Source organism: Pongo pygmaeus, chromosome 1, assembly GCF_028885625.2.
Source record: "Pongo pygmaeus isolate AG05252 chromosome 1, NHGRI_mPonPyg2-v2.0_pri, whole genome shotgun sequence".
NCBI classification, from domain to species: Eukaryota; Metazoa; Chordata; class Mammalia; order Primates; family Hominidae; genus Pongo; species Pongo pygmaeus.
This window is the reverse complement of record NC_072373.2, coordinates 14,076,133-14,090,387: the sequence shown is the minus strand read 5'-3', so window position 1 is coordinate 14,090,387 and position 14,255 is coordinate 14,076,133. Positions and strand designations below refer to the sequence as shown.

At 40.0% G+C, this 14,255-nt stretch overlaps 1 protein-coding gene across 6 annotated transcripts in view; it reads right to left on the bottom strand.

Annotated features, from left to right (window-relative positions):
* Window positions 1–14,255, bottom strand: part of ARID4B (AT-rich interaction domain 4B) — a 160,428-nt gene that overhangs the window by 13,126 nt on the left and 133,047 nt on the right. For 5 of the 6 annotated variants that reach the window (XM_063670896.1, XM_063670899.1, XM_063670903.1 and 2 more), the window contains 2 exons: window positions 13,912–14,110; window positions 1,569–2,780 (listed from right to left, as the gene is read on the bottom strand). In XM_063670896.1, coding sequence (XP_063526966.1) covers window positions 1,569–2,780; window positions 13,912–14,110 — 1,411 coding nt within the window. Of the gene's footprint in view, window positions 1–1,054; window positions 1,169–1,568; window positions 2,781–13,911; window positions 14,111–14,255 lie in introns of all 6 variants that reach the window. The other variant, XM_063670910.1, reaches the window with a different exon arrangement.

Sequence of the window (14,255 nt, the reverse complement as noted above, 5' to 3'; positions counted from 1 at the left end):
GAGCCCAGATCACACCACTGCACTCCAGCCTGGGCGACAGAGCGAGACTCCATCTCAAAAAAAAAAACCCCAAAAAACCTAGAACAATAAAATCTGTTTTTTTCTTTCATTTCTTATTCTTTTTTTTTGTTTGTTTGTTTTTTGAGACAGGGTCTTGTTTTATCACCCAGGCTGGAGTGCAGTGGCGTGATCTTGGCTCACTGCAGCCTTTCCGGGATCAAGTGATTCTCCCCCATCTGCCCCCAAGGTAGCTGGGACTACAGGCATGCGCCACCACAGCTGGCTGATGTTTGTATTTTTGGTAGAGATGGGGTTTTGCCATGTTGTCCAGGCTGGTCTTGAACTCCTGGACTCAAGCGATCCACCGCCTTGACTTCCCAGACCTCCCAAATTGCTGGGATTACAGGTGTGAGTGACCACACCTGGCCAGTAAAATCTTATTGTTGAAAGCCTAATATTCTGAAATAAAGGATTCTTTCATTTTGAAGATGAGTCATGCCTGGATAGTTCAGTTCCATGAGATAGTATGGCACAGATAAAATCACAGTAGTTATACTTGCAAATGTGAAAAAAAGCAAAGAACATTTCAATTTAATTGCAAGTATTTTTTTAATTTATTTTAAAACAGAAATGTTTTAAGTCAAAATTCCTGAGAAAACATAGAATTAACTAATTTGATCTAGACCATATCTCTTTAAGCTTTGCTGAAAACCTAAAGCTAGCATTCTAAAATCTTTTATGGTATATAAAAAACATACTCCAGTGCTCTGTCTTTACAATGGAAAAGTGTGTTCTAAAGCCAGGTGTCAGCCTAGAGTATACTGATTTAAAGATACCTGAATGAAGTGGTTTATAAGAAAAATGATGACAGAAGTATGGCTATGGCACCATCGAAAGGCACCAATACTTTGGGAAGGTACCGATTTGAATTTCCACTTTTAACAATTTCACGGAAAATCAAAAAAGTATTACTGTAGGTTATTAACGTACACATTGGTCCTTCAATTTGGAAGCTATGCATCTAAGAAAGCATCAAATTCCTTTACAAACTCACACAAGTTAGTCAGGCTTGAAAATCAGTTTGACACGGTTGTCTGAGGAAAGCAGTGCCTGGACAGTTGGTTGCTCCAAACCCCTACATACAGTATTTGGTTAAGGGTGGAGGGGTCTGTCAATAAATCAAAATGTTCGTGAGAAACTGCATATTACAATTGCAAAAACAATGTTACAGAAATAGATTTAAGCTGCTCATGCCATATAGTCAACCACTGCATATAATGAATTCTCAAACAGGTTTGGATTTGGGCCTGGGTGCAATTTCTAGCATGTGTTCTGGTCCACAATAAAATGTCATGGATGGCTCAAGCAAAGCATATTAAAGCCTTCTCAAGCTTTTAAATGCATTCCACTATTCATTTTCAAATTACCTTTAAAATTTCCATTTTTACCATGTTCACACAAATATGACACTTAATCGCCTCACGTTATAACAAGAGATACTGTGAAATCATTGAAACTTTAAGAGGGGAAACCCTAAAATAAGTCAACATACACATTTTCCTTCTCACCTTTTTCAGGATGTTCTGGTTCTGGCTGATTACTACTGCTTGAGCTCACACTGGCATCAAAACCTGCTGGCGAGCTATTCCCTTCAGACTGGAGGTCTTGGAGCTCCCCAGCAACACTATCCACCTCAATTGTGCTATCAGTTTCACTCTTGATACTTCGAACCTCTTCTTGGTTTGGAGCCAGTGGTTCTGATACTGTTACAGAAGACTGCTGCCGGCTGCCTTCTGTTACAGTGACTGATGAAGGCGATTCAGGTGTAGTAGGAGGGGTATTTAGCACTGAATTACTGCCACTACTTGGAAATTCTGCTTTTCTGTCATTGACCTCTACTGTTTTTTCTTCAATGGATTTACTATCGACATTGACTGGAGGTGGTTTTTCTATTTCTACACTGGGTGAACAACTCTCCTCTTCAGCCACAGTCTGTAGTGACTCCTCTGCCACCCCCTCCTCTGGGGCAGGATGCGGTGGGGAAGCTGCAGCCTCAGTATCAGAGTCTGAAAAAAGCTCTTTCAGCGTTTTTTTAGGCCACTGTCCCTGAATACTTGACCAGACATCTTTTCGATCTTTGGCCCTGCTGTTTTGAAGTCTTTCATCAGAGTTATTTAAAAGTTTAATCCTTTTTTCTGCCACTTCTGAAAATCCTGAATAGAAACCAGTTGTCCGTAGAGATTTTCTTTTTTCCTCCAAACCATTGTATTTCTTAGTTGGTGTCATCTTTGCTTTTGATTTTTCTTCTTCATCTTCATCTGAAGAGCTGTTGCTACTGTTTTCCATGCAAAGTGATTCTTTGTTCTTGGCCTTCTCTTCCTTTTTGCCAGGTGATCCAGTTTTTAGACACTCTTCTGTATTGCAATACCTTCTTTTACCACGTTTTATTTGTGGTTTTGAAGATTTATCTGTTGTGTCCTTCTTGACATCCTTTCTCTTTTTTGTGACTTCATCTTCTTCATAATCAGTATCTTCAGATAATACTTCTATATCTTTCCTTAATCTTTCTGGAGATTTTGACACTGGTTTGGATATTACCAAATCTGCATGAACTTTGTTTTCTTCTAGCAAAGATGAACTGTTCTGTTCCTCCTTTGAAATAAGATCATTTCTGTTGTTGGTCAAATGATCAATCTTAGATTCCTCTTTGCCATTATTATCCATGTCTTGAGCACCTCTCTCATCTTCCTGCTCACTGTCTTCAGCAGAACTTTCAGAAGCTAGAAAATAAGAGAAAAAAAATGATGAGTATGATAAGAACACTAGCAATGTCTTCTATGTGCCAAGGACTGTATATATTAGGTCCTGTGTATACAGCCACCCGAGGTTGCTGGCTTTTATCTCTATGTTACATGCAAAGAAACTGGGTTTCAAAGAGGCTAAGAGGCTCTTCCAATGATGGAAATGTTCTATTACGATCATGGTGATGGTTGTAACACTGTATACTTTTGTCAAAACCCACCAAATTTTAAACATAAAAGTCATCACTTTTATGTAAAGTGTACCTTAATAAAGCTGAAATAAAAAAGAAAAAAGCTTCTCCAAGTTTATATGAGTATAATATTTTTATCATAATATATCTAAGAAAATAGTGGAGTCAGGATGTAATCCCAGATTGTACTACCTCCAAGTTTATAATCTTCTTCTTTTTTTTTTTTTTGAGTCTCACTTTGTCATCCAAGCTAAAAGTGTAAGTGGCGCGATCTCGGCTCACTGCAAGCTCTGCCTCCCAGGTTCACGCCATTCTCCTACCTCAGCCTCCTGAGCAGCTGGGACTACAGGCGCCCACCACCACGTCCAGCTAATTTTTTGTATTTTTAGTAGAGACGGGGTTTCACTGTGTTAGCCAGGATGGTCTTGATCTCCTGACCTCGTGATCTGCCCTCCTCGGCCTCCCAAAGTGCTGGGATTACAGGCGTGAGCCACCACGCCCGGCCCCAAGTTTATACTCTTATAAAACTATAGCCTTCGTTTTTCTTTTCATCAGAGATGGTCTCACTCTCTCATCCAAGCTGGAGTGCAGTGGCACAATCACAGTGCACTTCAGCCTCAAACTCCTAGGCTTAAGAGATCCTCCCACCTCAGACCCCTGAGTAGCTGGGATCACAGGAGCAAGCTACTGCACCTGGCCTCTCATTTTTCTTTCCTTTGTTTTGTTTTGTTTTCTTTTCTTTCCCTCCCTGCCTCCCTTCCTTTCTTTTTCTTTCTTTTCTTTCTCTTTCTTTATTTCTCCCTCTCTCTCTCTCTTTTTTTCGGAGACAGGGTCTTGCTCTGTTCCCCAGGCACTATCATGGCTCACTGCAGCCTCAACCTCCTGGGCTCAAATGATCCTCCCACCTCAGCCACCCAAGTAGCTGGGACTACAGGTGTGCCACATCCAGCTAATTTTTGTATTTTTTGGAGAGACAGGGTCTCGTCATGTTGCCAAGGCTGGTCTTGAACTCTTGAGCTCTAGCAATCTGCCTACCTCAGCCTTCCAAAGTGCTAAGATTAAAGGCATGAGCCACCACATCTGGCCAGCTTCATTTTTCAATGTAATAATGAATATCCAATAATTTTGTAATCAATGATTTCCATGATGTTTTAAAGAATAGATATAATTAATTTTAGTTACTGCTAACTTATGTAAAATTAATTATGGAACTTACTGCTTCAGTGTGTTCATTCTGGTAAATCATTTTATTGTTATTTTAAGATAACATTTCTTGAGAACCTACTACATGCTGGTTACTTTGATACACTTTGAACAGACCATCTCATTCAATCCTCACAACAACACTACGAGATATATGTTGTTATCAGCCCCACTTTATAGTTCAAGAGACTAGGGTTTTAAATAAATAAGAAAAACAAACAAACAAAAAGCAACACAACAAAACAAAGCAAAAAAAGGGACTGGGGTTTAGAGGTTAATCTACCCCCCAAAGTAGTTAAATCTAAGTCATTTAACTCCAGAACTTACAACCTTAACTATAGCTCTCTAGTGAGAAATCCATGCATGTTCTTTAGCTAAATTCATTAAATGTAAAACATAACTGACATAACTAAGACTGGTAAACCATTTCACCTTTACAATGTGTGCCTGCACGGCCACATTTTTTAAATTATCAAAACAATACATATACATCATTAAAAACAAATCTAGACTCATAATGAAAAACCAACAAGAGGATAAAAATCTTTTTCCACCTCCAAAGTGTTAACATCTGATAGTTATAGTCATCTCTTACTATTCATAATATACTATTTGTTTTATTTATTTATTTGTGTGTGTGTGTGTGTGTGACGGAATCTCACTCTGTCACCCAGGCTGGAGTACAGTGGTGTGATCTCAGTTCACTGCAACCTCCTCTTCCTGGGTTCAAGCAATTCTCCTGCCTCAGCCTCCCAAGCAGCTGGGACTACAGGCACATGCCACAATGCCCAGCTAATTTTTATATTTTTAGTAGAGATGAAGTTTCATCATCTTAGACAGGCTGATCTCGAACTCTTGACCCCAAGTGATCTGCTCATCTCAGCCTCCCAAAGCACTGGGATTATAGGCATGAGCCAACGTCCCTGGCCTGCTGACTTATTTATAAAGTTTATCCTCTATGAGCAATGGGGATTCTTTCTTATCAACACCCATATCTCCCCTCTACCATCCTTTCTATATATAGTTATCTTTCATTTTTACAATATAATAACATATGTAAATGTGGTTCCCTGCAGAAATAAGTAGTACATTTGATAAACTTCCTTTCTTATACAGCAATTTATTTTTCCAAGAGTTTCCAACTACTTTTCTGCATGTTATATCTTCCTTTGTATCTCTTTAACATTATTTTATTTCATTAAATCAAGCATTGTATCCAATTTCCCCTTATTCACCCTATCTCTGCACCCTAGAGAGCTATTTTCTGCAGTAGCATCTGGGTGGTATCTCTCTGGGTCTGCTCTAACTGCTGTCATCCGGGGAATCCTCCTCGCTGCTTTCTCTTGAGCTAGGTCCACTGTTAACTGAATCTCACATCTTCTTCTTCCTTGTTCATCTCATCTGTACTAGAGCTCATCGAGTAGTTTCCTTAAAAAGGTACATGGGATATAAATATTCATCGTCCTTACTTATCTGAATACATCCTTACCCTCAAACTTCATTGATTGAGAGTTTAACGAGGTACAGAATTCTAGGTTAAAAATTGTTTCCTTAAGAGTTCTGAATCCTTCTGAATGTACTGCTTCTTTGCTTAAGGGGTTATAAACCATAACTTTCCTTTGGTTTCTCATTCCTTTGTGGTGATTTTTTCATTCTTGATATTTTATAATTTCATAATGATGTACTATGGTATGACTCTTAATTTATTAGGTACCTAGTGAGCAATTTCAGTGTAAAGATTTGTGTCTGTCAGTTCTGGAATTTTTCTTCTTTTAGTTATTTGCTTTTTTTTTTTTTTTTTTTTTTTTTTTTTGAGACTGAGTCTTGCTCTGTCATCAGGATGGAGTGCAGTGGTGCAATCTCAGTTCACTGCAACCTCCACCTCCCAGGTTCAAGTGATTCCCCTGCCTCAGCCTCCTGAGTAGCTGGGACTACAGGCGCATGACACCACACCCAGCTAATTTTTGTATTTTAGTAGAGACAGGGTTTCACCGTGTTGGCCAGGATGGTCTTGATTTCCTGACCTCGTGATCCACCCACCTCAGCCTCCCAAAGTGCAGGGATTACAGGCGTGAGCCACCGCGCCTGGCCTCTCTCCTCTGTTTTCATAGTTCCCCCTTCCTAGAGTAATACACTATGTAACCTATCTTTTCTCTAAAATTTCCATCGCTGCTGTTTTAAACTTTCTGAAGATTTCCTCCATTTAAAATTCTTAATGCTCTACTGAATTTGCTTTTTTTTTTTAAGAGACAGAGTCTCGCTCTGTTGCCCAGACTGGAGTGCGCTGGCAAGATCTCAGTTCACTGCAACCTCCACCTCCCGGGTTCAGGCAATTCTCCTGTCTCAGCCTCCCCAATAGCTGGGACTACAAGCACACACCAAGCTAATTTTTGTATTTTTAGCAGAGATGGGGTTTCACCCTATTGGTCAGGCTGGTCTCAAACTCCTGACCTCAGGTGATCCATCTGCCTCGGCCTCCCAAAGTGCTGGGATTACAGGTGTGAGCCACCGTGCCCAGCTCTACTGAATTTTAATTTAGATTTTTTGTTTTTGGTTTTTTTGAGACAGGGTCTCTCTCTGTTGCCCAGACTGGAGTGCAGTGGTGCAGGTTCAAGCAATTCTCATGCTTCTGCCTCCTGAGCAGCTGGGATTATAGGCACCAACCACCACATTCGGCTAATTTTAGTATTTTTATTAGAGATAGGGTTTCACCATGTTGGTTAGGCTGGTCTCGAACTCCTGACCTCAAGTGATCTGCCCACCTTGGCCTCCCGAAGTGCTGGGATTACAGGCGTGAGACACTGTGCCTGGCCTTTAGATTTTTATCTTCAAGTCTTTCTTGTTCTTTTCTTTTTCACTGCATCTTATTCTTTTTTTTTTTTTTGTAGACGGAGTTCCACTCCTGTTACCCAGGCTGGAGCGCAATGGCGTGATCTCAGCTCATCGCAACCTCCGCCTCGTGGGTTCAAGTGATTCTCCTGCCTCAGCCTCCCAAGCAGCTGGAACTACAGGCATGTGCCACCACGCCCGGCTAACTGTTTTCTATTTTCAGTAGAGACGCGGTTTCTCCCTGTTGGTCAGGCTGGTCTTGAACTCCCGACCTCAGGTGATCCGCCCACCTTGGCCTCCCAAAATGCTGGGATTACAGGTGTGAGCCACCGTGCCCAGCTTATTCTTGTTTTATAGATACTGTAGGTTCTCTGAGAATAACAAGAGATGATTAAGAATGCCCTATTAAAACTTGATTGGCACTACTGTTAGTAGGATTTATTAACTGACAGGCTTTACATGATTCATCCCGGATCTAGTTTACTCTAGGGGATTTCCACTGCCAGAATGTAGAAGATTATTCTCCAGAGACATTCAATTTCTCCACAGAACTCCAACTATCACTGTACCTCTGGTTTTATTCCCAACCCATCTCAGAACGAGAGGATAGAATCTTAGCTGTCTGTGTTCTCTACTCACAAGGGGCATCAAATTTTTATGTATACATATACATACACATATGCATTCATATGATGATCATTAATTAACTGGAAATATTTGAAATGTCTTCAATTTGATCTGTGGCCAAAGATAAAATAAAATTCACTGAAAAAAAGAGAAAATATGAAGAGAATACTTAAAATGTTAAAAGTATGCAAATATGATACTCATTGTTGAACTAACAGGAAAAATATGGGAAATGACCAAAATGTGTTTTTATTAGAAACTAATTAAACAAATTATGATATATCTATTCAGTAGATGTGGATGTGCTGATTTGGAAAGATTTATAAGTTATACCACTAAGTAGGGGGAAAAAAGAGTTTGTAATATGTTAATGTTCCCATCTGTAAAAAGATTGCACACATGTGAGTATCTATTACACATATAGGATAAATACGTGTGTGGGGGGTTTTGGGGCACTGTATATATGTTATATGTATGTGTGTGTGTATACATACTCATATGTCATATATATGCTATATAAATGCAATTTCTGAAATGAATAAACCTATAAAAATGGGGGAAAATACAAGAGAAAAGCAACACAATTTGCAAGTCAGAAAGCAGATAAATGAATGACGGACACCAAAGAAGGCTAAACCTCATACCAGCAGTGAGGAAAGCCAAAAACCAACCCAGTTTACCATAGAACCCTCAATAATTACTGACTGCCCTAGTGCCTATGAAAATAAAAAACGGCAGTGGGGAGCCTCATACAAGGAGCACTGGGTGAAGACTGAAAATTACTTAGATGCCTAGATCTCCACCTCACTTCAGGTTGGAAGGTGACTGCCCTTCTAGAGCTTTATTCTCTGAAGACAGCAGGAGAGGGCTCCTAGCCTGGGAGATGCTAACAACTGTTGAAGGCACAGGTACAGATGTAATGCTGAAATTAGGGGGATTCATGAACATATCTAACCACTAAGAATCCTCCACCCCTCTCTCTGTTCTTCAACTAGATCCTAGAACACTGGAAACCATTCTCTTACCACCCTCCAGTCAAGAGACTGGAATTCTTTTCTCTGGAAGCCAACTAGTCTAAGAGAAAAAGACCTAAAGACTTCATATTATGAATTCCCTAGGACATGGCCAACCAGATCACCTGATAGTGAAACTCAAGGTCAACAAGTGCCAACCATATGCTTGCAATTTCCAAATCAGTTTAGTCTTTCCTTCATAATCATAAGACAGCCAGGAAAAAAAATTCTTAATAGGGAAGAGCTCAAAACAACAAAACAGAAAAAAGCAAATTAGAGGTAATTGACCAAGCAAAAAAAAAACCCAAAAATTATAAAATCCTTTGAAAGATCAAAATCAGAAAGGTAAGGTATTACGTCCATCTATAAGAAAAGAGTGGTACAAAACACACAGAAAATAGAGCTCTTGAAAAATTAAACTAGTTTAATTTTAAAATATTCATTGAAAGGCTGGGCGCAGTGGCTCACGCCTATAATCCCAGCACTTTGGGAGGCTGAGGCGGGTGGATCACAAGGTCAGGAGTTCAAGACCAGCCTGGCCAAGATGGTGAAACCCCATCTCTACTAAAAATACAAAAAATTAGCTGGGAGCGGTGGCAGGCGCCTGTAATACCAGCTACTCGGGAGGCTGAGGCAGAAGAATCGCTTGAACTTGGAGGGCAGAGATTGCAATGAGCCGAGATCACGCCACTGTACTCCAGCCTAGGCAACAGAGTGAGACTCAAGTCTCAAAAAAAAAAACCACACACACACACGGAAAACTTAAACATTACAGCAAAAAGTCAACAAAAGGATTAAAAGACAAAGCAGATAAAATTTCAAAGAAATAAAAAGACAAAAAAATTAATAAAAAGCAAGAAATTAAATGGTGAGCATATTAGAGTATATTACAGAAGGTATAATATCAAATAATGGCTGGCCAAAGAAAGATAACAGCCAAGCGCAGTGTCATGCACCTATAACCCAGCTACCCAACTACTTGGGAGGCTGAGGCAGGAGGACTGCTTGAGCCCAGAAGTGTGAGAACAGCCTGGGCTGAACATAGTGAAACACAGTCTCAATTAAAAAAAAAAAAAAATTTGGTGGGGCCAGTACAGTAGCTCATGCCTGTAATCCTAGCACTTTCGGAGGCTGAGACAGGAAGATTGCTTGAGCTCAGAAGTTTGAGACCAGCCTGGGCAATATAGTGACACCTCATCTCAAAAAGAATAATTATTTTTTAAAAATAATAATAATGAATAAAAATTAAAAAAGAGAGAACAGTAAAATGCAGAAGAGGAAATAATCAAGAAAATCATTCAAAAAAACTGCCTAGAACAGAAAGACAAAAGTTGCTAGAATGAAGAGTCTAGCAAGTAGGCATCACAGGATGAAAATATATCTACACAAGGCTAAAGACAGAGAACAGCCAAGTGTACTGTGGATATATCTGTTCTCTTCCTTTGGCCTTGTGTAGATATATTTCAGAGTTAAATTTTTGGATATGAAAAACAAAGATTCAAGATTCCTAGCAGGGCATGGTGGCTCATGCCAGTAATCCCAGCACTTTGGGAGGCTGAGGTGAGCGGATCACTTGAGGTCAGCAGTTCGAGACCAGCCTGGCCAAAATGGCGAAACCTCATCGCTACTAAAAATAGAAAAACTAGCCAGGCATGGTGGCAGGCCCCTGCAATCCCACCTACTCAGGAGGCTGAGGCAGGAGAAACACTTGAACCCAGGAGGCAGAGGTTGCAGTAAGCCCAAATTGTGCCACCGCACTCCAGCTTGGCCGACAGAGTGAGACTCCATCTCAAAAAAAGAAAAGAAGAAAAAAAAAAAGATTCCAGAGAGGGAAAAGCAAAAAATAAAGAATAAAACAAGTCACATACAAAGCATAAGGAATTGGAAGAGCTCTGGACTTCACAAAAGCAATACTGGAAGCAAAAAAACAATTCAATACTGCCAATAAAACACTGAAGGAAAAACTTCCAATCCAGCCAAACTATGAATAGAGTAAAGATATTTGCAAAAATAAATACAGATATTTAAATGCAGCCAATCTCTAAAAATTCCCTCTCATGCACTTGCTCTTTAGAAGCTACTAGAGAATGTGCTCCACCAAAATGAAAGTATGGGGGTGGGGAGAAACCTGAGATGCCAAAAACAAAGAAATCCAAGAGCTACATTAAAGGAGATCCCTAGAATGGGATCTCCCTAGGAAAATAGCTGTGCAACAGATATAGAGGGAAACCAGTCCAGACTAAAGCAGTGTTTGTTTCCAAAGAAAGTCATACCGTAGGCTATTATCATTAAGCTACCTGCTGCTGCCTCTCTGTAGTCTTTGAATGCCTGAGTGAACCAGACTAGATTTTAAAATCTGCATTTATCTTGCTTCAACTATGTGTCAATGAAATTCCAGCTCTCCCTTCCATGTCTTATGTGCCACTACCTAGATCAGCTAATGACATCATTTTATCCAGCAGAAACATTCTGACCTACTTGTGAAAAATAGGAGTAAATCACCATAAGCCTAGAATGGGAATATATATAGAGTAGTCTGCTACTACGACTGAGCACACTCCCACATAACATCCACTGCGAATGTGTCAGACATTCTTTTTTTTTTTTTTTTTTTTAAGACGGAGTTTCGCTGTTGCTGCCCAGGCTAGAGTACAATGGCGTGATCTTGACTCACTGCAACCTCTGCCTCCCGGGTTCAAGCGATTCTCCTGCCTCAGCCTCCCAAGTAGCTGGGATTACAGGCGCCCACCACCACACCCGGCAAAGTTTTTGTATTTTTTTTTTTTTAGTAGAGACAGGGTTTCACCATGTTGGCCAGGCTGGTCTCAAACTCCTGACCTCAGGTAATCTGCCCACCTTGGCCTCCAAAAGTGCTGGGATTACAGGAGTGAGCTACTATGCCCAGCCAAATGTGTCAGATATTCTAACTGTAGTGGACCCCTAGGTTTACCAGAACTGGCTTATGACCTGTCCAACTGAATTCTCTAGAGGGGCTTTTGTAAACTCTCAGAGAAGCTAAATCTGAAATCAGAGTACGACTTAGAATCTCTATTCAGGTAACATTCTCAGAAAGCCTTCATCTGAGCCTTCTTATAAAACTAGGCTTATGCTTGTTACTCAGTTTTTAAAAAACTAAAAAACAGGCTGGGTGCAGTGGCTCATGCCTGTAATCCTAACACTTTGGAAGGCTGAGGCAGACGGATTGGATTGCTTGAGTCCAGGAGTTTGAGACAAGCCTGGGCAACATGGTGAAACCCCATCTCCACAAAAACTACAAAAATTAGCCTGGCATGGTGGCACACACCTGTAGTTCCAGCTACTTAGGAGGCTGAGGTGGAAAGGTCGCTTGAGCCCAGGAGGTCACTTGAGTCGTGATAGCACCACTGCACTCCAGCCTGGGTGACAGAGCGAGACTGCCTCAAAAACAAAAACAAAACAAAAAAACACCCTAAAAAAATGAAGTAAAATAAAAATTACTTAGGAATATAAATATAGATAATTCAACTCTGAAGAAAAGTAAAGCAAGGATTACACAAAAGTCCAGACTATAATTACTTCTGGGAGGAGACATACTACATGTTTTAAGTAAATAGTATTTGATTGCTACTGTGGAGACATACTAGTATCCATATTATTACCGTTCTTTAAACTATACATGTATTTTCCATGCACTATTCGCACGTAGGATACATGGGAAAATTTTTTAAAAATCAATTTTAAAATATTGCCCTAATTAGTACAGTGGAGAGTAAACAAAAATACAGTACAGCATTTGGTTTATAAAATAATGAGTTAATATAAACACACATCTACAATAAGGAACAAAAACTAGCTACTACTACATTCAAAGTAAGTAAAAATGAAACTTCTTTTAAGTTATGAGAAATGTTAAAATATTTTTATGGAGATCCATTCTTTTATCTCATAGATATGTCCCCTTCCCTGCCAGTCAGATTTAATAAATCTCCGCTCCAATCCTCATTGTTTTTATTATCTATACTTCATTCTGCCTTAAATACTAAGCAATAATCCCATCATAAAAGAGGTCATGTCAGGCCGGGCGAGGTGGCTCACACCTGTAATCCCAGCACTTTGGGAAGCCAAGGTGGGCGGATCATGAGGTCAGGAGATCTAGACCACAGTGAAACCCCATCTGTACTAAAAACACAAAAAATTAGCCAGGTGCAGTGGCGGGCACCTGTAGTCCCAGCTACTCGGGAGGCTGAGACAGGAGAACAGCGTGAACCCGGGAGGTGGAGCTTGCAGTGAGCTGAGATTGCGCCACTGCACTCCAGCCTGGGTGACAGAGGGAGACTCCGTCTCAAAAAAAAAAAAAAAGGAAGTCAGTCCAGGTGCAGTCGCTCCTGCCTGTAATCCTAGCACTCGGGAGGCTAAGACAGGCCAACTGCTTGAGCCTAGGAGCTCGAGACGAGCCTGGTCAACAGGGCGAAACCCCGTCTCTAGAAACAATATAAATATTAGCCGGGCATGGTGGCATGCACCTGCAGCCCTAGCTCCTTGGGAGGCTGAGGTGTGAGGATCTTTAGAGTCTGGGAGGTTGAGGCTGAAGTGAGCTGAGATTGCACCACTGTACTCCAACCTAGGCTACAGAGTGAGACCCTGTCTCAAAGAAACAGAGATAATAATAGTCATAATCAGGACAAACAAAGTTTGGTGTTCTTTACAACAACTTGTCAGTATACTTTTATGGTCTGATGTTGTATAACACAAATTATGCATTACATTGCAACAGAAAGGATGGTACAGAAAAGATTAAAAAACTAAAGTAACAATGCTAAAAGTTGAATATTAAATGTTAACCAAAATTTTATGGTGCCCTTGGATCTACTAGTAATAAAAAAATTCGAGGCCTCAATCAATGGCTGATTTTATTTCAAGTACAGGTTGAACATCCCAAATCCAAAATCTGAAAAGACTCCAAAATCATACACTTTTTGAGTGCTGACGTGATTCTCAAAGGTAACACTCACTGGAGCATTTCAGATTTAGAATTTTCGGATTTGGCTTGTGGAATGCAAATATTCCAAAATCCAAAAAAAAATCTGAAATCCAAAACATTTCTGGTTCCAAGAATTTCAGTTAAGAGATATTCAACCTGTAATAAGAGAGCGAACAAAATTCTGGTAGAAAAAACAGTAGTTGGTAATGTCACTGAATTACCTTTATAGAATTTGTCTCATAAACGAAAATCAAATACTTGCATGCAACAGAACGATTGTTGTTTACCTTGAAGTCCATTGAGGATTGAAGTGATTTCTATGGACTTAACATGAGCAGTATCAGAGTTTTTGGCATCAGTGAGATCCAGTTTGGACACCATTTCAGGAGATGGATTTGTCTGAAATGGTGGTTTGGACAAGCGCCGAAGTTTACAGTTTTTTGGAGAGTATTTTTCATCTTTGTCTTTTTCTTTGTCTAATTTATTCTAGGTTAAGAAAAAAAGTATGTCGTAATTTATCATAAGGCATTTATCAGAAACAATGTTAATGTCCACTTTTAACTCACTATTACAGAATATTTTGTTAAATATTGAACATAAAAGAAAGAATATAAGAAGCCCCTCAAAACAG